The sequence below is a fragment of the Clytia hemisphaerica genome, unplaced genomic scaffold (genome assembly GCF_902728285.1).
Source record: "Clytia hemisphaerica strain Z4C2 unplaced genomic scaffold, Clytia hemisphaerica genome assembly, whole genome shotgun sequence".
NCBI classification, from domain to species: domain Eukaryota; kingdom Metazoa; phylum Cnidaria; class Hydrozoa; order Leptothecata; family Clytiidae; genus Clytia; species Clytia hemisphaerica.
Window position 1 is genome coordinate 2,226,413 of NW_027104146.1, and position 23,001 is coordinate 2,249,413.

The 23,001-nt window shown below is 35.3% G+C and overlaps 1 protein-coding gene across 2 annotated transcripts; it reads right to left on the reverse strand.

Annotated features, from left to right (window-relative positions):
- Positions 1–10,251: 10,251 nt before the first annotated feature.
- LOC136813912 (E3 ubiquitin-protein ligase NRDP1-like) lies at positions 10,252–17,606 on the reverse strand. 2 transcript variants are annotated; one of them, XM_067070424.1, is made up of 2 exons: positions 17,496–17,606; positions 10,252–11,934 (listed from the first exon to the last, which is right to left on the reverse strand). In XM_067070424.1, exon 2 carries the CDS (start codon positions 11,917–11,919, stop codon positions 10,954–10,956), a length of 966 nt encoding a protein of 321 aa, XP_066926525.1. In that variant the 5' UTR covers positions 11,920–11,934; positions 17,496–17,606; the 3' UTR covers positions 10,252–10,953. The 2 variants fall into 2 exon arrangements, with proteins under 2 accessions (XP_066926525.1, XP_066926526.1); XM_067070425.1 differs by lacking the exon at positions 17,496–17,606 and adding an exon at positions 17,419–17,475.
- Positions 17,607–23,001: the final 5,395 nt, after the last annotated feature.

Here is a 23,001-nt window from a genome sequence, read left to right on the forward strand (position 1 = left end):
TAGTTGGTAACAAAAGAAGGATGCCCCGGCATGACGCAACAGGCACGGCACGTACAGCAGCCGCCGTACCAGATTTTCACAAAAAAAAACCAAAATTTTCCTCTTCGTCGGTAAAATCGCTTAAATTTCCTCATTCGCCGTACCAGATATAAAAAGCTTTCATCGTGCCTGATGTTCATCATCGAAAACAGGAAAAATGCGCTGGACCGGATTACAAATGCTACTTTCATTTTAAGATGAATGAAAAAGGTCACCCCCTTTGTTTATAGGAAGACTGTCAGAAGAACACGAAGCAGAAATTTGTCAAAAACTGAAGAACAAAACAAAGAACCACGAATCTTTAAAATCACACGCTTTTTTTTACATAAGAACCAGTAAATTTTGACTGAGACTCGACTGTTCTTATTTTTTCGTGATTTTGTCAGGCTCAAATGTTCTTTTAAAAATATTCCTAATATGATTACTTTATTGACAGAAATTAGTATTTTCTTAATCATTTCTGAAATCTGAGGCTGAAATTATTCTTAATTTGTTCTTAGGTTTTAGACAAATATGACCCTCATTATTCTATTAAACTGTTCTTTAAAAAAACATGTAAAGAAAACACTACGTTCCCTAGAACTAAAGAAATTCCGAACACATCGAAAACATATTAAAGCTTTAAAAACTTGAAAAATGTAAGAACAGCTGAGGCTGAATAAAATTTCACTGGTTCTTATATAAAAAATACTTTTTTCTTTTTGGCTAAAACTTTGCGGATGAAGCAAGACAATGAAGGCAACAAGGATGTGACGATCAGTAATTCTGACTCATTATGCGGCGAGGGAAAACAATACAACAATTGAAAGGACATATGCAAGTGGTTTAGATTCTTTTTCTAGGTAGAAAAAGGGAAAAACATGGTTCCCGGAAAAATTTCATTTCGTAATCTTTAAAATACTGTATCTATAGTAGCCAGAGTTCTTGAAACTCAATTTAGATTAGTAAACAAAAACTGGGTAAAGACGGTAAGATGGTAAAGAGCTGGCTAAATAGAAAGGAAAATCGAAAATCACAAAAGAGGAAGAACGTGAATTTGTTTCAGTGATTTGCTCCTTTGACCTTTTTAGGCACTTTATTTAATCTGTTATTTATGAATATACCCATATTAGAACTATCGCAGACCTCGTTTTCAATTAGAATAGCGCAGTCACTTCAGACAGTATTAAGACGTTTCATACGGCCTAAAAACTTGTCGTCAAAAATCTAAATGACGTTGGGGAACTTCCAACATCAACATTACTCGAGATGAATGAGTTATGTTAGCCGCTGAACCCCTCAGTTGGTTAACAGTGATTGAACCATGGATTTGATTTGAATCCTCATCAAAAACAAATCTCAAAAACTCTTCAAAATCTCCTTTTTTGTTTCTCCCTTCACAATCACAGTGTTAGAGCTAGTAAAAAGCAAACCGACAGAAATTATATATTTTCGTATCTTCCCTTTTGCCAGTAAAGTCTACATTGTGGTTTTTTGAACGTAAAGCGCCTTTATAGAAGGATTTCTTCCCGACAGTACAAGTCAAAATACGTCAAAATCAATTTCTTTCGCTTTTTCTTGCTGCGGTTATATAGGTAGGTAGATAGGTAATTGAAAAAATAAGTAAGTTGAAAGTGAAATAGAGAGAAAAGTAAGACTTTCTGTATCCCTTCGAGTTTGATAACGTTTCTCCAATTTTGTGGAGTAACAAGGGAATGTATTATTTTTAGCTCCACTTCCTTTCGAACGAACCTTTCAAAAAGGAAGTCTTAAAGGTTTTATTTTTACACAAGTGTTCCCGTTTCATACCAGACACATAATTTCATGTCGGGACAGTGTCTTCCTATTGTTATATTATGCTTATTATAAGCAAAAAAAGATTTTATTTTCCTAATTTTGGCCAATCTTGCTCCACATCCGTGTCAATCCAACGTGAAAAAGCTTGTGAATTAAAATTGACGAGTAAGCAAATAATATCTCTCTTATTTAAAGGAGAAAGTTTTTCTCGTAACTTAAGCGCCGCAGGCGAAAAGTTTTGTTCTAAGCAAGCTCAAATAGCTTAAAAAGGGCCTTGAAAAAGTCAAAGTTAGCGAGAATAAGCTCACAAAAAGTGCAGAAAGCATGAAATTTCATGTCACAGAAAGTTTTCTTTGTAAGGAGGCCTTAAAAAAGGGAGAGGAACGCCCTACCTACCCCCCCCCCCCTGGTGAATACGCCACTGCTTGCTGGTACATTTGAAATCTATATTTGAAAAAATTTTGACACCCTTTCCCCCCCTATAATCCTCAACCCACCCCCTAGTAGATACTTTCTGACCACTCCCTTAGGCCTGGCAAAAGTTCTTATGGCCAAAAAACTGACGTTACTACCAAATAGATAGAAAATTGACAATTTATCAAAGTTTAGTTAATCGAAAATGACTGATACCATCAGATAAGAGCATGAAAACATGAGCAAAAAAAGTGTAATACAACAAGACTGTATTCAAGTATGTAAAGAAATACAGGCATTTAAAGTTTGAAATTCTGTTAAGAGTACGATTGACGCCAAATTTAGTCTAAAACGATTCCATCAAACGATTATTCAAAACCAATAAGTCAAGGAAAAATGAAAGACTATCAAAAGTTAATTTCTGATGCAGCATATAAAGTCAAAGTAGAAAGGAAAGAAAAATCCTTAATTTTTTTTCAGACATTAAAGAAAAAAATACCAGAGCAAGGTAAAATGAAATAATGCTTTTTAAGAAAATAAAAAGTTGTTGAACTTTCTTGAAGCTGTTAATCTTTCCTATAAGAAATCTTTTGATCCAATGAAATTGAAATTTTTATATTGGAAGTTTATCGTAACTTGGATCACAAGATTTACGTTTAGCTGCGTTTCGAGAGATTCCTCTCCCATCATCGGGCAAGGAGGAGGATGTTTTCTTCACTATTTGCGCGAAAGCCTTCAACCTAACTCGTGATCCAAGTCACGATAAACTTCCAATATGAATATCAATCACTGGATCGATAAACTCAAATTTATCTAGATTGAAATTTTTTTTTCATTTAATATCTCGTAAAGCATAATATTTAAACACAGAGCCAGAGCAGAATACCGAGATATGCTATGTGAAAAAAAACCACCGCTTTTCCAAGAAATCTGTTTCAATCTAAAATTATTACTTAAATAAAGGCGAAGCATTAAACGAACTTTTTACTGAAAAATGAAAACTAAAACGGATTTTTAAGTACCCTTCTCTCAATAACATCGAAGCTAAACGGAACGAAAAAAAAAAGTAAATATGAAATAAAAATGAAAAAATGAAAAAAAAATAAGGAAAAAAAGTTCTTGACGAGAAAGCGCAAATGTAATAATATTTGTGTTTAATTATTGACCTTTTCTTGGGTTTCTACTATAACAGGTTTATAGAATCAGTCTTTTTATAAGAATTCGTAAAAAAGACTGATCATTGGTGCTTCCACTCGTTAGCGACCGGGACCAAAGATCAAACCTTAGTATCTCAAATACTAACCTTACAAGAGCCTTGTTCTGTCTCGTTCAGCTATTTTAGAAAAGAACATGAAATTTTGAATAACCTAAAGCGCAAATCTCTTTTTCAAAACAAGCTAGATGCTGAATGGAGCTACCTGATGATGAAAGTTAGATAGCAATAAGGAGAAAAACGGAAACAATCCGTTAGAAAATATGTTTAGCGAAAAGGCATAACGCGTTAAATTTCATCATTGATTGTTGATGGGGAGAGGGAAGGGGAGAAGGGAAAAAAGATGTAGAAAGTTCCGGTTGCAGAAATAAGTTTTATTGACAATCAAATCATGCTTGATGGTGGGAATTGCTATCAATGATGTTTTAGAAAAAATAAAGAAATCTTACAAAAAAGTCCAATGAAAATCTGCAAAAACGGCGATTTCCGGCATTATCGGCCGGAAAAAAAAAATTCTAAAAATCGAGAAAATGTCAAAAAACCGGTTTTTCCGGCATATATCCGGCATTTTCGGCCGGAAAAAAATATTTTTCGAAAATTGGGCTCCGTCACATTTTAGGTATTGTCATTTTGCATCAGTGAGCTAAATTTCATAAAAAAATATAAAGTACAGCTCGAGAAATTCAAGAAATACTGTCTTTCCGGCGAAAATAGGTTGTTCCCGCGATTTTTAATAATTTAAAGAACTATTAATAATGGTTTTGAATGAAAAAACAACCAATTATAAGGAAAAAGTCCAATGAAAATCTAGAAAAACGGCGATTTCCGGCATATTTCCGGCATTTTCGGCCGTAAAATTTTTTTTCTCAAAAATCGGACTCCTCCATGTTTTGGGCTTTGCAAATACGAATCTTTGAGCAAAAAATCAGAAAAAACTAATGATAAAAACAACGAAAATCTGGCGGACTGTTTTACAGTCCGCTTAGGCAAAAGCATATTACCATATACTACCGGGCCACTTAAGGGCTCTGACCATAGTGAATTTTCAAAATTGTCGTGTTTAAAAAGTGTTTTCTGACTGATGTAACCAACAAAACTATGGCATGTTATGCATTTTCTGTTAGACAAACTGTTCTTGAATCTGAAAATTCAAAAATTGCATTGAAAAAAATTGATGAATAAGAAAATGAAGACATTTGCGAAGACAAGTATTAAATTTTGAGGAGCTTATCTCGGCGAAGAAAAAGGATTTTCAAAACATTTTTGCACTAGATGGTGTATCTTTAACCAAACTAAGAACAAATTTTCGGAAAATTCTTGTAAAAGCTTCTTTGTCTCAAAATCTTGAAAAATGTGGTTTTTGACCAATTTTTCACCCCAATTTTTTGCACAAAAAGAGTTTTTTCCGAAATTTTTTAGATAGTTTAATCTTTTGCAGAAAATTTAGCATTTTTTGTAAAAGAGGGTAATATAACATTTATAACGTCTTTTTAAGGTTCATAACGTCATTTTTGTAATTAAATTGCTAATTACTCTTGATAGAATAAATTCAGGAACAACCTATTTAAAGACAATTTTTTGTTAAAAGTGTCAAAGAACTCAAAACAAAAGTTTTATCTCTAAATCTGCGTAACCAATCTTTTGACTATGGTCAGAGCCCTTAATCGCGCTATCCAGTTTATAAAAAAGCTTTAAGTGGACCACAGGCTAATTGATCTATTGTTAAGCACCTAAACGTAATTGCAGACTGGATCCCTGCACTCCAAGGGCCTTAAAGATAGCACCATTGAAAAAGTAACCCTGAAACTATTTTCGAACAATTTCCCAACGTGAGAGAATTAGACTCAAAAAGTGAATATCAACCCTAAGAGACGCACACTTAACCCTTCCAGAAACTTTGGAAAAAACCGGCTCTTGAGGTCCGCACAATATCCAGTTCTGCCTTTCTTTACCGTATTACACACATTTACAATTTTTACTAAGAGAGGCCCTACTAAAAATAGACAAAAAGAATAACGACAAATTTCATATTTTGCCGTCCACAACCCCGACCGAAAGTAACTGTATCACCCCTAGCGATTCATTTCTCTTCGTTTATTACGGGAATTAACTACATGTGTGGTTTAAAAGAAAGACAAATTACGCTTTCATGTTATAATGCAGAAATTGCAAGATGCACCCACTGTAATAAACGTTCATATTGTGAAGATTTTGATTATTGCAGAGTTTCATGTCATAGGGGATGTACTCTCGAATATGTACATCTTACAAAACCAAAAATCTTTTTAATTTTCCTCTTAGCTTTCGAGTTATAAGTGAAGAAAATAATTACGTCTGAAATTCCGTTCAAAGTTATCACAAACATGATTAACAGTTGCCAGAATAACAATTCTTCGTCGTCCTTGATTTGCGTTTTGCTTTTTAAAGTTACTCCATACACATATAGAATCATTGTTCCTGGGAAAAACGTTATAATATATGAGCCAGCAATCAACAGACACATTTTAAATGATTTCAACGATCGTTTTCGAGTATCCTTACGTTGTCGTATTTGTTGTTGTATATTTTCGGTTACGACGATAGTCGTTGCTATTCGTTCACATTGTCGTTTCACCGACTGGTAAAGATAAATATTCCCGATGACGGTTAGTACACCCCCGGTATTTGTGAGAATAACTGCCACAATATATACTATCTGCGAGAAATATTTTACCACTGGAAAAATAATTGATGTCAATACAGCTATTACTAATCCAACTATCTTGTACCATTTCTTGATTGAGCTACTTAAGAAAGGCCATTTTACAGTTATAAACTTATCGACTGAAAACAAGATACTAAAACTTATGACCAATGCCGTAAAAATGGATGAAAGATTATCGAAGATTTTTTGGTCAAGTCCGTGATATTTCGACAGCGAACGTCCAATCTTGCAGATACTTGCAGAAACATGAGATACAAAAAGTAGCGCCAATACACAATAATTGAAGACCTTCCGAAGTGATTTTGAAGTTAAAATAATCAGGAAGGCGAACACTGATCCAATGATTATCAAAATTTGTTGGAAGCAAACCAAAACCAAAAACCAAAACATAATATTACTTGGATGACCCATCTTGCCAAAAACAAGAGAACCTTTTTCTCTTTTCTCAAGCGGTGACCTTAAAAATGTTCAAATAAAAGTTACTGCAACCTTGGGTGGCAGATTAAATGACTTTTGCAGAAATTCACTATCTAATTGGATTCAAAGCATTATCGATTTATTGCGTTCGTGAGAATATCTCTTTAATTAATTAAAAATAACTCTTTAAATGCGAAGGTCATTGAACTAGTTCAAAGCCGTGTTAAAAACAATGAATTTCATTTGAAATAATAAATGATAATAATCAATAATAGGCCCAAAAATCAAGAGAAATCAGGATGATCCGAATCCGCCATTCACGTTAAACCACCCACGACTTCAAGTCTAGAATATTATAGTTGACTTTCGACGTCAATCGGCGTTTTTTAGTTATGTAAAAGTTTCAGGTTCAAATTGTCATGGGTTTGACATTCCCATTTTACAAAGCCGTCACTTTTACGAAAAAAAAATACTGGTAGAGAGGTCAAATCTAAGTATTCCAGATGAGATGGAGTTTTTATAAGATATTTTAATAATTGGTCATTTGAAGTAATAACAAGCTAGATGCTGAATGGACCTACCTGATGATGAAAGTTAGATAGCAATGCGAGGAGAAAAATGAAAAATATCAGTCAGAAAATATAGCGTTTAGCGAAAATGCCTAGAAATATAAGGAAAAAGTCCAATGAAAACCCAGAAAAACGACGATTTCCGGCATATTTCCGGCATTTTCCACCGGAAAAAAGATTTTCTAAAAAATCGGACTCGGCCATGTTTTGGGCATTGTTAATACGCATCTTTCAGCAAAAAATCAGAAAAAACTAATGATAAAATCTCGAGAAAATGCCAAAAAAACAGTTTTCCCGGCAAAGCGGGCTCCGTCACATTTTAGGAGTGTCCGGACAATTCCCCCCTAGGTATTGTCATTTTGCATCAGTGTGCAAAATTTCATAAAAAATATAAAGTACAGCTCGAGAAATTCAAGAAATACTGTCTTTCCGGCAAAAATAGGTTGTTCCGGCGATTTTTAAATAGTTCCGGCTTCAAAAATCAATTTTATTGAAAATTGAAACATGCTTGATGGTGGCCATTGCTATTGATAATAATGTTTTTGAATGAAAAAATAACCAATTACAATGAAAAAGTCCAACGGGCGGACGCGACGAACATGGGTTAATTTAAAGGACCTCCACGGTACCCGGAGGTAGGTCCAAAAAGAAGGATGTGCCAATAAATGCTAGAAATCTTAAATAATATTTCGGTCTAGGTTTAAGATGACAATTCGAACTCGCCCGCCAAAGATCGCTTAACAACAAGCCAAGGAAGAAGGAAATAGAGCAAGAAAACCTTTAATCGAGAGTAAACTAGCCTCTCTTATTAATGAACTGTCAGCTTTCATCTGACATGCATCAGAAGCCAGTGGCGTGGTGGGAAAATTTCTCTGGGGTGGCCAAGGCAAATATGACGCCCTTTTTAAAGATTTTTTGTTTTTGGCGCCCCTCTCTATACGCTCATTATGAACACAAAAAAGGGAGTGTGCGAGCGAAGCGAGCCAGAAATCTTTGAGTTTTTGAGGTGATGAGGGGCGCCATTTTTGTTTTTTCATTTGTCAATCTTTCGATATGGGCGCCTGGAAAATCTTTCTTGGCGTCGCTTATTTTTGGGCGCCCCTTCTAAAAAGGGCTCCGCTGGGGGGGGGCCTGGCCCCCCTGGCCCCCCTGCCACCACGCCACTGTCAGAAGCACGGACGAAGATTTCAAGAAAATAAATACTAGTACACTAACCAGCTTGAAAATATTGAACCTTCAAAGTCTCTTATAAGTGTTCCAACAAAAGTCAAAAAGTAGATTGAAAAAATAACAAAAGAGAGAGAAAAAAATCAATAATCTGGATTTTCGTCTGGTCGCACACTGTATATTTCACGCTGTGAATTTTCACAAACTAATGAAAGTTTGATGTATAGAACGATATCAACAATACCAAAAGAATCGACAAAATGAAAATGAAAAGCCTTTTTTGACGGCTTCAGTCACTTTTTAGAAACCTTGTCCTCTATCTTTCTGCCAAAAATCTAATGAAGCAATTTTGCACAAAGTCCAAAAGAACCTTATTTTTAGGCAGTTTTCTACCCAAATTTGCCGAACATTTTTTCTTCTGGAAGATTGAGCTCCGTTACATTTTGTGTATTGCCATTTTGCACCATTGTGTAGATAATAAGAAAAAAATAATGAGCCAGTTCCGAGAAAAGCTGGTTACGGACGGACGAGAAAGTTATCACGAAAAATGTTAGAAAAATCTGAATTTGATACCCCTTTTCATTTTTTTCTAGATACTTGATTTTTTGTCACTTTTTAAGTTTGACTTATATATAATTTCTGAACCACCAAACCAAATTTACAAATATATACATTCAATTTTAATTTTGCCTTTCCTCTTTACATTACCAAAGACCGTTAGCCTTACTCAACCCTTTAAAACTTTATATCCCTTGACCAAGCTGTATCTGCCGATCTTTGATCGAAGTTATTTTGAAACTTGGTACCCACAAAGAAGCCGTTGTAGTGTTTGAAAATTTGCCTAACGACAAACGGCGCTACATCATTAGTGTACAAGCGAAACTAGATCTAGCGCTCTCTCCGAGTGTACCAATTAAAAAAAAACGATCATAACTTTTTGCTTGGCCGGCATTGAGTAACTTGGTCTAGGGATATATAAAGGTCAGGGGGGCTCACCCGTTACCTTTAGGCTAAAACCACTAATACAAAAATGAATATATATCAAGAAAATACTTACAAAATATCCACTGTTGATCATCATGATTAATCTGTACCAATCCTCATACAATCAGCTTTTAAACAAACAAGCACCACGTGTTTAATGATAATAGAATCGCGATCTTTATCTGGGATATTGTGGAACATCATGTTTTTAACGTGCACGAAATTCAGGAATGATTCGTTGAAAATCAGCATATTTACATTCCCACAATCCAGAACGATATCGTCATTATCTGGGACATTGTGGAACATCATGTCCATATTATCGCCATGTTATTAACGTGCTCGAAATTCAGGAAGTCGATTAGTTGAAAATCAACATACTTACATTTCCACTGTCGTCACCATATAGTTAGTATGCTCGAAAATGATAACAGCTCTCCTCCTTGATTGGATTCAACTTCGTCCTTAAGTAGTGAATATTTCCCATAATGGTTGGATATAATCACCATGCACCATTCGGGAGATAATGAATTATTAGACTTTATCTGTTGCATGTTGCATCATTTGGTACGATCCAATCTGCTGGATCCTGGGCAATTATCCAATAGGTCCCCGTTTATAAAACGAAGATAATTTTCGCTTTTTTCTAAATTAAAAAATAATAAAGTTCAATGAGGATATTAGGTTATCGTTTCAAACAAGTGATATGAGATTTGGAGAATGCATAGCTAAAGACTTATCTTTAAATGTGAAAACCAACAAAAATAGAGAGGGAAATATCGAAAATTAAAACTTGTAGACTCGATCATTCATGGCTAAAATTCAGAAGAATGTCCTTAGATGAAATGTCGAAAACCAATGCATGCAGTTTGTCTTTTGAAAAGAATTTCTATTGAAGGCCACTATAAAATGCTGAAAACAAAAAAAATGGCTGAAGGCTTATGACACCAAATAAACTTTGAACTTGGTTTGAAAATCTTTTTAAAATCTATTTATGGCCACTCGCTCTGATCTATAAAAACTAAAAATAAAATAATGTACAATACAAAATAAAAAAATTAATTATTTTTGCTATCCTCTAAACTTCTTATAATAGATCCTGATGCATAAATTTCGAAGAAAATGGTCCCCAAGGGTTAGATACTACAGGACTTCATTTCAAAAAATCGAAATTTCCAAATTAAATACCGTTATTGCAGAAAAAACTCAGAACCGTTGAAAAAACAAAGAAAGACATTGCAATTAGGAAAATAACAAATTTTGAAGGTCATAGACTAAAACCATTTTTTGCCCAAAATTATTTTTTCAATATTTTCATTTTTCACTATGCTCAACTCAACGCTCAGTATAAAACAAACAAAGAAAAAAATGCCTGTGTATATCCATGTTTAAAAACTTTCAAATTTCGAAATTTAAACAAAACTTAACTCGACTAGTTTGTTCTCGATAGTTTAAAAAGCTCACCAACAAATACTTGAATGTGCAAGGTGTCAGACACTAACCAATTAAATACCAAAATGTAATACATCCATATTCCCTACCATACAATTAGCAGTACTGCATCTGTATTCAATCCAAAAACATACAGATCCAAAAAGAATATTGCTTAACTGTAGCGGTCTTAGCGGTCACAAAAAATACTTCTAGCCCCACCATATAAACGAGAAAAGTCATTCAATCCCATGAGCAAAGATCATAACAATGCCTGGCTCCATTACCATGAAATCTCCCATATGTCGGTTCTCACATGCCATGACTACCACAGCTTGTTTTCCAGGTATACGACGTGCTATATATTGTTCATAACGTCTTCTGTTCATTTGTCTAGTTTCCAATGTACTCAGCCCTTGTGACCAACGTCTCTCATGTGCGTTCTCCATCAATGGATCAAGAATGTAAGGTGGGCAACCACTATCTGAGAGTGACCTTCTGATTACTGCTTGGAGTACAGCATCAGGGGTTGAGATCATACCACCCCATCGTGTAACCCTAGCTTGAGGTAATGTTTGTATCCATTGTATAACCTCATCCGAAGTACTATCAGCGTAACTACGGTTCACTGGTTGGCCTAAGGCCAAATTACTGGCAGAGAGCCGAAAACTGCGTATCACATCTGTTAGAATAGTCACTTGCTGTTTGACTTCACTAATTTGATGTTGGAAATCAATAGCTTTTTCTTTGAGTTCTGTTATTTGTTCTCCTTGTGAATGAATGATAGAATGTAACTCTCGAACGCAATTATGTTGTGAAACCTCATCCAGTGGTACAATCAAACCACATCCCTTATCACATTGAACCGGTCGCTTTGGATTATGATTACATTCCAATAAATGGTGGTTCAACACGTCCAACTTGATTAAGCTTTCACATCCAAATTCTGCATTAGTACACTTTATAGTCAATCGTGCCAACAGATTTTTAAGGATTCGTGGTACTGGTTTTAGTTCAGGACTAGTAATAGATTGTCTATCAACTGGACATGTTTCCTGTAGATTAAGCCATTCATTAATACATGCTGTACAAAATGCATGTTCACAGATAGGTGCTTGTACTGGTTCTTCCAAAACACCACTGCAAATAGGACATATAAGTTCCTCGTCTACATCACATTCAAATCTTGTTAATTCGTATCCCATTTTTTCATTCCTCAACTGAAAATTAAATGAAAAGAAGTTGAAACTCCCCCACTATAATGGTCAAAGACCTTCTCCCCTTTCCTTCCATTGAAGAGCAAAACCTTGATATAAAAAGGTCTGGATACCTATTCTATTAGATTTGATGGTATTCTTGATACTTTTAAATGTAACAAGCAACATGTAAATGGACCTACCTGATGATGAAAGTTAGATAGCAATGCGAGAAGAAAAATGAAAAAAATCAGTCAGTCAATAGTTCTGGCTTCAAAAATCAATTTTATTGAAAATTAAAACTTGCTTGATGGTGGGCATTGCTATTAATAATGTTTTTGAATTAAAAAACAACCATTTATAAGAAAAAAGTCCAATGAAAATCCAGAAAATAGCAATTTTCGGCCAGAAATATTTTCTCAAAAATTGGACTCAGCCATGTTTTGGGCATTGCTAATACGCATCTTTGAGCAAAAAATCAGAAAAAACTAATGATAAAATCTCGAGAAAATACCAAAAAAAAGTTTTTCCGGCATATTTTCGCCGGAAAATTTTTTTTTTCGAAAATCGTTTTCTGTCACTTTTTAGGTGTGTCACAATAAAGTTTTTGAAAGAAATGAGGATTTAGTATCATCAAACTAATGGAACTTTTTACTGATTGATAGAACTAATTGACTCTTATTGCTTCAAAAATTGTGAGTGTTAGATTAGGTTCGAATTGGATGAGTATCATAAAGTGCAAAATCAAAAACAATCAGGTTGATGGCCTTGCCATGGGTAGCCCTCCTGCCCCACTCCTGGCAAATGCATGGTTGAGTCAATACGTTGACCAAATTCGAGGAGATGCTAAAATTTATAATCGCTATATGGATGATATTTTACGCGAGATAAAGAAAGAGAATATCCAATCAAAGTTAGTCGAGATCAATGGCATCAAAAATGAACTAATTTAATGAATTAATTTACTCTTGAGGAGGAAGAAGAATGTTCTATTCCTTTTCTTGACATGAAGATAACCCGTTCAAATTGCTGCTTAACGTCAACTTGGTACAGTAAACCAACTAATACTGGACTAATGATGAAATATTATGCCTTAGATCTATTGGTTTACTGCATCGTATTTACTGTTCTTGTAACAAAAGAGAAAACTTTTTAACTTAGTTACAGAGAGCGCGAGTTTTGTTGATTAAGAACCAGTATCCAAAATCGTTTTTTGAACCTTTGATTCAAAAAAACAATCAGGAAAATAGATCATCCAGAGGAAAAGGAGTCTGAAGATAAAGTCGACCGGGTTGAAAAGATGAAAGTTTATATTGAGTATCAAGGCAAAATAAGTGAAAAGTTTTCGAATGCTCTACGAAAATGTAATGCGCCCTGTAACATTGTGTTTACAATGAGAAAACTGAGATCATGTTTATTGCCCTTAAAGCCCACTATTGAGAAAGAGATGAGAAGCTTTGTAGTTTACCAAATTTGTTGTCCTCGCTGTAACGCGAGCTATGTCGGTCAGACGATGCGACATTTACTAAGTCGTTTCAAAGAACATTGCTACTGGCCTGTATTTTCACTTACTGTTAAATCTCTTTGACAATAAATTTGTTTTGATAACTCCTCCAAGCTTATCAATCATACTTTCTGTCATAACATGTCCTGATAACTTTCACTGATAGCGCGCCCTTTTTAACATTTGTTTTCATTCAAAATGATCGGACACCGAATGGAGAATTGAGAACGCCCGCCGCCTAACCGCCTACTGCCTGATGAGATTAACAAATAGTGAGTGTGTAACTTTCCGTGCGAGTGACGTCAAACACTCACATTTGCGCGTGTTCCACTACAGATTTTTTCATATTTCGATTTAAAAGCCTACTCGGTGCGAAAGAGAAATCGTGTATTTTCTAATACGCGGTTCATTAAACTCAAATCAAATGACTTTGGAGGTTTGGTGAAATGGTGGTGGAATTGCCGTCCCATGTCGCGTAAGATAGTCCCAAGTTGGAGCAGTTGACGGTATGTTATTGAGCAATGAAAAATTTAAAAAATCACTTTTAAAGATCTGAAAAACCTTTCCTTCGATATAACGTTACATTTTTCAAACACTGCCCTTATAAGGACAGCACATTTCTGCTGACTCAACATTTCATTGTTAAAAAATTGCTGTTTTTAACTTAAACACCCACCTGGCTAATCTACAACGACAGAATGGCACAAACTCTTCCAACAAACTCGTTATCGAACTGATCAAACCACAGCCCATTGATTGAAGGTGAAATTGATTGAAAACTCACAACTTTTTAAACTTGGAGTTTGGTTAATTTTTTCACTCAAACTTTGATTGTTCGATGGAGTTCGATTACCAGACGATGTCAATCAAACGAATCGAACGCCGCATCAATTGAACACAATTGAACACAATCGAATAATTGAAATTCGATTGCCGAACGCAATCGAATGCCAATCGATTTTCTCGATTGATTCGATTGCGTTCGATTGACTAATGTATTCGATTGATTCGATTGATTCGATTGATTCGACTACGTTCGATTGGCTTATGCATTCAACTGGTTCGACTAATTGATTCTGTTGATTAACATTGATTCTGGTTCAACATTTGAAGCGTTAAACGAGATGATATGAATCGAAGAAAAGACAGCTGTCTGTCACGTTGCCCGCAAAATCTACGATGGCTGTTTGGCCGGTTCGCGATTTCCATATCACCGTTGTTCTCCCTATTAAAGGGGAAGTTAAATAATTTCTAGGGTACCCATTTTTTGCTGTTATCATCATTATATGACAATATCACGTGCCTCAGGTTACTTTTTATTCGTTCGAAACACTTTTTTCTACGAGATATAGCTCCCTCTTTTTTGCAATAAAAGTGAGTTTTTAAAGAGAACACGTTTTTTAAAGAGGAATGGCACGAGCATCTGTTCTGACGTAATTTGCTCCAAAAGATAAACAGAAATTTTTCTTTTAAACAAAATCTGTACTGATAAACAGTGTTTTGTAAAGAGATTCTGCTAGACCTGGCTAGACATTTATTCGTTTTTTTTCAAGATTTCTTCACGTTTCTTCAATCCTATACTTTCTCATTCTTTCTAGCTACAAAATTAGTAAGTCCTTGACCTTTTGTGATAATTTTAGTTTGATAAAGCAACCGTAAATGCTAGATTTGTAGATGCGAAAAAAGCTTCGGCTCTCCAGAGGAAAATGTGTCCACGAATAGTCCTCATCCCGATTGGGTAAATCGCTAATTCCACTTGAATTTTGTGGCTGAAAATGATTCCATTGAGAAAAAAAAGGAATTAACATATCCCATTTAAAAGTCTCTTATTTTGACTTTGACTTTACTGTGCGAGATTCAAAACTTCCCTAGAAGATTCTCCTTCCTTTACTTCTCCTAGAATTTAGAAAAATATATATTTAACGCAGTAGCTTTCAGACTTCAACTTCCCACTGGATTAGCTAGGCTTTAGAAAAACCTACTGGTAAAAACAAGTTCTAGACTTTAGATATAGGGCGCACAACGTACGTTAGCATTAACTCACTAACGTTGACTTGTCATGAACATTTTACTCTTGAAAGAGCGAGGAATGGTCTAAATACAATTTTTATATTAAGAGAGTCTTTCGTGTTTCATAACTATAACTTTACTTACGGCCTCTTCACATGGAAAGAAGTCCAAAACTTACTAAGCTTACTGGACCTTACTGAAAATACAAAGATTCTTTCACATACCTAGATATTGGCGGGGTTATACCATTGAATTTATATTGAAAAAAAAAAGGTTTTTGGATTCTAGTATGGTTAGACCGTATAAAACATCAAGTAATGAAATATTGAAAAAATCAGGGGTTGAAAAAAGTTTTGATCAGTTATGATTCAGCTCTTTTCTACTACAAAGTCGTTTAAAAAAGATTCTTTCTGGAGCAAATGACGTCACACGAAAGAGAGATTAGGAGAAATTTTAAACAAAAGGGGGTCTTTTAAACACCGGTTTTTGCGTCTAAAAGAGTATGTGTGTTTATGAAAGATATATCGATGTTTAGACATTGAAGTTGAGATTTTCGTGAATTCTATGATGTTAGGATTGGTTTTCAGGGGAAAAACATATACCTTGAAAATCACTTAACTTCCCCTTTAATCTTGCTTATTAACTTAACCTTGCTAATAAAATGGCAGATGTGATCAGTTAACAGATATTTTCCTCGTTCCAGTGTCAGTGACATTCAAGGCGGATTGCTCAAATTAAGTATTGTAACCCAAGTCGATTCCTCGATGGTGTTCGCTAATTATAGCTTCGGCTGTTGCGATGTTACTATACGTTAAGGCAGTGAAATGTAAACGAGAACACTCAATTCAAACAGCTTATTGAGTGTCCTACTAGATTTTGCGGGACAAGGGTCGCGGCGGGGGACTCGCTCAACGCGCCTCTCTTCATGTTGTAGATACATTGTATGATATACCTTTTTTAAGAAGAACCAAACTTTTGGAGACAAGAAAGTCAAATGAAATAGTAACATTAATTTTCTATCCTTTCCATCTCTTTTTTTTTGCTTTCTCCTATCGTTTTGTTTAGTCAAACCATTTCAAACACTTTAAGTGTTTTAGCTGAATTTAACTTTCGTCTTTTTTTATCTTAAAATTTGAAAGAATGACACTAATTTGATAAAATGATAAAATCAGAGGCGCGCGAAAATTAAAGCGTACATGACACGGAAATTTTAGGAGGTGCGTGAAAATAAAAGGTCTTAGAATTAGAGGTTGGAATATAAGGAGGTTAAGTATCGAAGACAAATCAACGCGACAAACGGGCTTTTCTCTGCAAGATAGTAAACGACCCTGCCTATGCCCCGGACAGTCCGGGGTTTTTTTGATGCGTGCCCGGGGTCCGTATTATTTGTTTTTGAGAGACTACCCCGGACGCCCCAGACAGCCCGTGCAGTCGCTTTTTATAGAATCGCTGACCGCGCGGGCTTTTTTCTAATTCATTGAAATATTTGGGCGTGAGGGGGTGAGTTTTATACCTGGATAAAATGTCCGGGGGTTTAAAGTGTGCTCGGCGATATACGTCCGGGGTAAATTTATGGCGCAAAAATTGGAGCCCCGGACGTAGGTCCGGGGAAAAAGTTATTTTTTTCAGACCCCAGACATTTGCCCCGGACTGTCCGGGGCATAGGCAGGGTCGTGATAGTAAGGGTAGCAAAGTAGATGTTATATCTACTTCGTCATCGAATATCAATCGAACCTAATCGAATATCAATCAAACCTAATCGAATATCAATTGAATCAATTGAATTTTACCCAGAATTTTACGTTCGATTGATATTCGATTGCGTTGTTCGGCAATCGAATCAACATTGATTGATCGGTCGTCTGGAACAATTGAAAGCTCAATACAGAAAAAGGGCTAAAAATAATTGTTGGGTGCTTAAAAATTGCTGGGGAAAAACCTTCATGCAAGAATGGGAGAGTTCAAACTTAGAAGTATTAGAATATAGAAGCTACCTAAAATTTTGTTGTTGAGTCTCAAAATGGGCGCCCAGCTTAAATTTAACAAAGTGAGTGATAAAGAAAAATGATACCAGCTTGTAGATAATCCTTCAGTATTCTTCAATTCACCAAAATGGGGAGAGTTGAGTTTGTTCTGTAGAGTTCATTCAGCAGCTCAGAGTTGCCACATAAATAAGAACTTCTTTCGTGAATCAAAACTTTTTCAAAACCAGTCAAAATCTTCGCTTGTTCTCGATTCGCCATTCAAAAGTTCGGCGGTCCATCGCAGGAGACTTTTCAGGCCTTGCGGTGATCATCCCTACGTTCTGGCACGTCTTTTGGATAAGGCTCTCCTTGGAGAAGAGCTTTTTGCCTCGATATCTTTTCCCGCGATTTCCAAAATGCTTTCGATTTCTGGGAAAAAAGGTCGTAAAGAAGAAGCAAAAACCACATGTGATTTTGGACATTTTGCTCACGATTGATTTATATAAAGGTATGAATTACGGGTCTCAGTAGCCAGGTAGCCTGGTAGCTGAGAAAAAAAAGATGGATTAATAGATACCATGAAATGATCTTGTTCAAGTGTGCCTTTTGCTGCCTTGTCAGCTTGTCACTTGTTAGAGGCGAACGAAGTAAGGTTCTCCCCCCCCCAGCAACAACATGACCCACAGCGTTGCCCCAAACATTTTCAGGTCATGTTCGGGCCAAAATAGCAAAACATTCTTTTGGGCCAAGTTCAGATCACAAAGTTTTAGATTTTTGCTTTTAGACAGGCAGCTGATGACATCAAAAAAAGTGAATCAGTGAAAATTCGAGGGACAAATATTGAGTACTTATTTAGAAATCTTTATAGTTTAGAGAGTCAGAAAAATTTACTCGGCGTGTTTAAAAATCTTTACCGGACGTGTCCGAGAATAATTTATTAATTGATGACGTCACAAGCAAAAGTGAAAAATTGATGTTGCATACCATTCGAAGCGTTTTTAGATGTAGATTTCAAATCACATCAATCTTAATATGTAAAAATTTGAATATGAAAAGTTATTGAGGTCCCTAGCTCTTCTATGACGTCATTTTTGAAAAAATGCCTCATTTTATAAGGAATTACGATCTCAATTTTCTCGAGTTTGGCTGAGAAATCGAATATACCCGTTTAATTGTCTTCTATATAGTTTTTGACGAGCTTTCGAATGGTGTAAATTTTTTTTCGATTTGATGACGTTGAAATTTGACATTTCTAGGGGGTGAGAGGGTCATGATTGACCAAAATCACATGTCAAATTTAAGTCATAACTTTTGAAATCTAAATTTTTACCTATTGAGACTGATGTGATTTAGAATCTAGATCAAAAAATGCGTCGAATGGTATAGATATCATTATTATATGCTGAAATCAAATTTTCACTTTTGGTGGTGACGTCATCATTTGACAAATTACTACCGGACATGTCCGTTAAATAAATTTTCAGACGCCGAGTAAAATTTTTAGGATCAGTAGATACCGTAAACGGCCATAACTTGCAACACGGACTTAACTTGCAACAGCTTTGTTTATTTACGTTTTCTCCACGTTGATTGCTTCGTTTTCTTTCATTTTTTCAGGAAATGTTCGAAATGTTAAACTACACGTTAATCAAGCAAAACAAGCCCGATTGAATAATTTGTTGCGAAGATGAAGATGAAAAAGTGAAAATAATTAGGTCACTCCAATAAACCCCCACGCATGGGCGATTGACGTTCTCTTACGATGCGATTTCTAGAAAGTTCGAAAGAAGAAAGACGAGGCCTTGCTGGGTCGAAATCCGCAGCTCGTACAGTTTTCCGTTCTTCCGTATTCTTCGATTGAAGTTGCTAGATTACATTTCACAACGAAGAGACGTTTCGATGCATAAATTGGATAATTACCAATGCTTACATGTTAAATCAATCAACCATGTAACTGAAGGATCTCAGCTGAAGTTCTGCTTCCTAATGTCCCATACGAAAACTAATCATGTTAATAACAAGACTGGTGTCATAAAAGTGCCTCAAAAGAAATCAATAAAATCATTCGTCGTTAAACTGTAATCATCAATTTTACGATCAGGGGGTCAAGGATTGTTCAAGTGCGTTTCTTTTATAAGAAAAATTTAATTGAAATAAGTTCTACAACTCGTTGAATTTACGGAAGAAAAATGACCAAAAGACAGGACGGATAAAAAAAAGCAACCCTTCAGGAATGAGGAGTAAATATCAGAGCCAATTTTGTAAGAGTATAAGAAATGCAAGAAGGATAAGAGCTTCGGAAAAGAAAAACACCCTGTACACGCTAATTTTGAATTTTTCTTAAGAACTTTTTTAATCAAAAGTGATTATTTTTCCTACAAACCTGTCCCGAATTTAGTTAAGATACAGGGGTGTAAAAGAAAGTATATGTAACACTGGATATGGACGTTTCGTCGATCGATATAGATTGTGAGACAGGGGTGTGTGCAAAGTCAACGTCAAATGAGCGTTATGAGTATTCTGATGAAGATAAGATGAGTATTCTGATGAATATTCCGGTATCTCGTCAATGGGAACAAGAGAAGGAGTAGCGTATTAGACAATCATTTCTCAGTCTAAGAGGTGTCACTCTTTGCGAACGCAGAACTCCGGGCAGACAGTGACGGGATACATGGTAAAAAGTAAATATCCGTTTTCTTCTCGAATTTTTACAAATCTCCTATATATAAATACGGTAAATCATGTCATGCCGAAACACCTGTCTCAAAGCCCCGGTGGAATTTTTTCCCACAACGGGGCCAATAATTTCTATCAAAATCTCTATGGGGATAGGAATTCTATTGTTCCAAGCTTTAAAATACACAATGAAGATGGTTTTGGAGTGCAATTTTTTACATTGGATGGATTTCGAATGGGGATGAAATCAACGGGGACGAACTTTTTTGTATCTATTCAAAGATTCAATGCAAAAATTAGATTCTGTAATTATATAATACATAAGATCAAAAACACTCTCTCTCCTCTCTCACCCCGGAAGTAAAGTTCAATAGCAAAACGATGAATGAATTTGGCATACTATGACGAGGATCGGGGATTCCAACGGTAGAAGACGAAAGACTTAAAACAAATAATATATTAAACCGTTATTTAAACGTATAAGCTTTCCCGAGCCTATAATCTTCCTCGAATGTCTTCATTTTGTGTTTTATCACCACCAAAAAAATGTGTCAAACTTATAATTTGAAAGAGCAAGGTGGTTGTTTTTTTGTGGAAACACGCAAATAGTGATACCCAATAATATTCGCTAAAGATTCTTCCCGAGAAAAATTTTACGTTTTTAATGTTCTATCCCTATGAAAGTATATATTATATATGATTGAATCTCTCCAGTCAAAAACATCTAGTACTATATTTCGATAAAACTTTCCATTTTGTTAAGGGAAGACTTCTTGCCTTACAAATTTGGCGAATTCGGCAACATTTTTCACTCAAAAATTTTCATGGAAATCCACCTATACGCTATTTCCAAATTTTGAGTCCCATAAGATGGTAAATCACAATAAGGTACGGATGATGGTCCTTGATTTGTTACCGTAACCTGCCGTCGTAATCCCAACTTTAATTCAATATTTTATTTCGTTTTCATCTCAGCATACTTTAATTGGATTAATTTTTGTAAGCTGTAATTTTGCGAGGCAAAAGGTTCGTTTTTTTGAATTTATATTCAATAATCGGCGATTGCAAAACGAAAGTTGTGCGAGTATTGAATTTCGCAACTCAGTTTTCTCTCGCAATGTAATTATTGCGGCTATGATTCGATGTTTTAGGAACTTAAATTGATTGAGAGTTCCTTATTGCTTGAATAGCGTATATCTTCTTTATCACTAAAATTTAACTCTAAAATACCCTAGAAATATTCCCTACTTATATACTACTTCAAAAACTGCTGATATAATGAAAATCCTAAACAAAGCAAAATAAAAGACCTATTGTTCAAATAAAATGAAGATTTAGTACGTGTTCTACGTCACGTTCAAGTCCGATGAGTTAGCGCTTTTAAACTTGCCAAACTCGTTTATGTACAATGAGAATTGCTGAGTTCAATTTATGTAATGTACAAACGTGCTCAGTTTACGTCATAAACAACGTGTCGAGAAATTTCGAAATGTTTCTTCGTTTCTTCTCTTTTCGAGAATGTTCTTTAAATGTTCAAATCGCGTTCGCGACACGCAATTTAGCAAGATTTTATTTTCGTGAATGAAAGGCAAACATTTGCAAAAAAGCGATAATATAAATTCGCGAAAATTAATCCAATTAAAGTAGACTTTATTTTGCTTTAATTGAGATGGGGGTGTAGAATTATCATTCAACTCGTCGAAGGTACGAAATCCCAGATCTTCGTTACACTGAGCTTCTCCGCTTAGTAATGCCCCCGTCTTTCTATTGATGTTTTTGCAAATGTTCCCTTATCGTCATAAAAAAGCCGAACCAATTATGAATTTGCATGTGTGAGAAGTAATCGTAATTCACAAATTGATCCGTCTTTTGTCTACAACAACGCACTCCATCGTTGTGCCATTTTTTAATTATGCTATTAAAATTTGTTGAAATCTAATTTTTTTCATGTGATAGAGTTGGCGCGTGTTCAGTATGTTGTTGTTATGAAATTAGCACCGTTGCAAGTTGTGGACTTTGAAGAAAATTTTTTGGTCATCTTTGGATTAACGACGTTTTCGATTGAAGTTTCTGTTTGGATCAATGTATGGTAATCTAAAAAGGAATAAGGTAGAAGCTTATTTTGTGAAAGTTTCATTGCTATAACTTTTCTAGGTTAAAAGATATAGCATCGTTTAGTCAAAAAACGCTGTTTTTCGTTGCAAGTTATGGCCGTTTACGGTACTTTGGGGGCAAGGAAAAATCAAATCGAAAAAAGTCCCTAAGATCGTCCTGAAATGAGATGGCGTAGCGAGGCTGTGTTTGGGCCAGGCCCAAACCAGCCTCGCACGACAGCTCATTTTCAGCAGATCTTAGGGACTTTTTTCAAGTAGTTGATTTCTTGTTCCCAAATACGTAAACGGCCATAACTTGCAACGAAAAACAGCGTTTTTGACTAAACGATGCTATATCTTTTAACCTAGAAAAGTTATATAGCAATGAAACTTTCACAAAATAAGCTTCTACCTTATTCCTTTTTAGATTACCATACATTGATCCAAACAGAAACTTCAATCGAAAACGTCGTTAATCCAAAGATGACCAAAAAATTTCTTCAAAGTCCACAACTTGCAACGGTGCTAATTTCATAACAACAACATACTGAACACGCGCCAACTCTATCACATGAAAAAAATTAGATTTCAACAAATTTTAATAGCATAATTAAAAAATGGCACAACGATGGAGTGCGTTGTTGTAGACAAAAGACGGATCAATTTGTGAATTACGATTACTTCTCACACATGCAAATTCATAATTGGTTCGGCTTTTTTATGACGATAAGGGAACATTTGCAAAAACATCAATAGAAAGACGGGGGCATTACTAAGCGGAGAAGCTCAGTGTAACGAAGATCTGGGATTTCGTACCTTCGACGAGTTGAATGATAATTCTACA

Coding starts and splice junctions, on each gene's coding strand:
- LOC136813912 (XM_067070424.1), bottom strand. CDS start 11,919: ATGGGATACGAATTAACAAGATTTGAATGTGATGTAGACGAGGAACTT.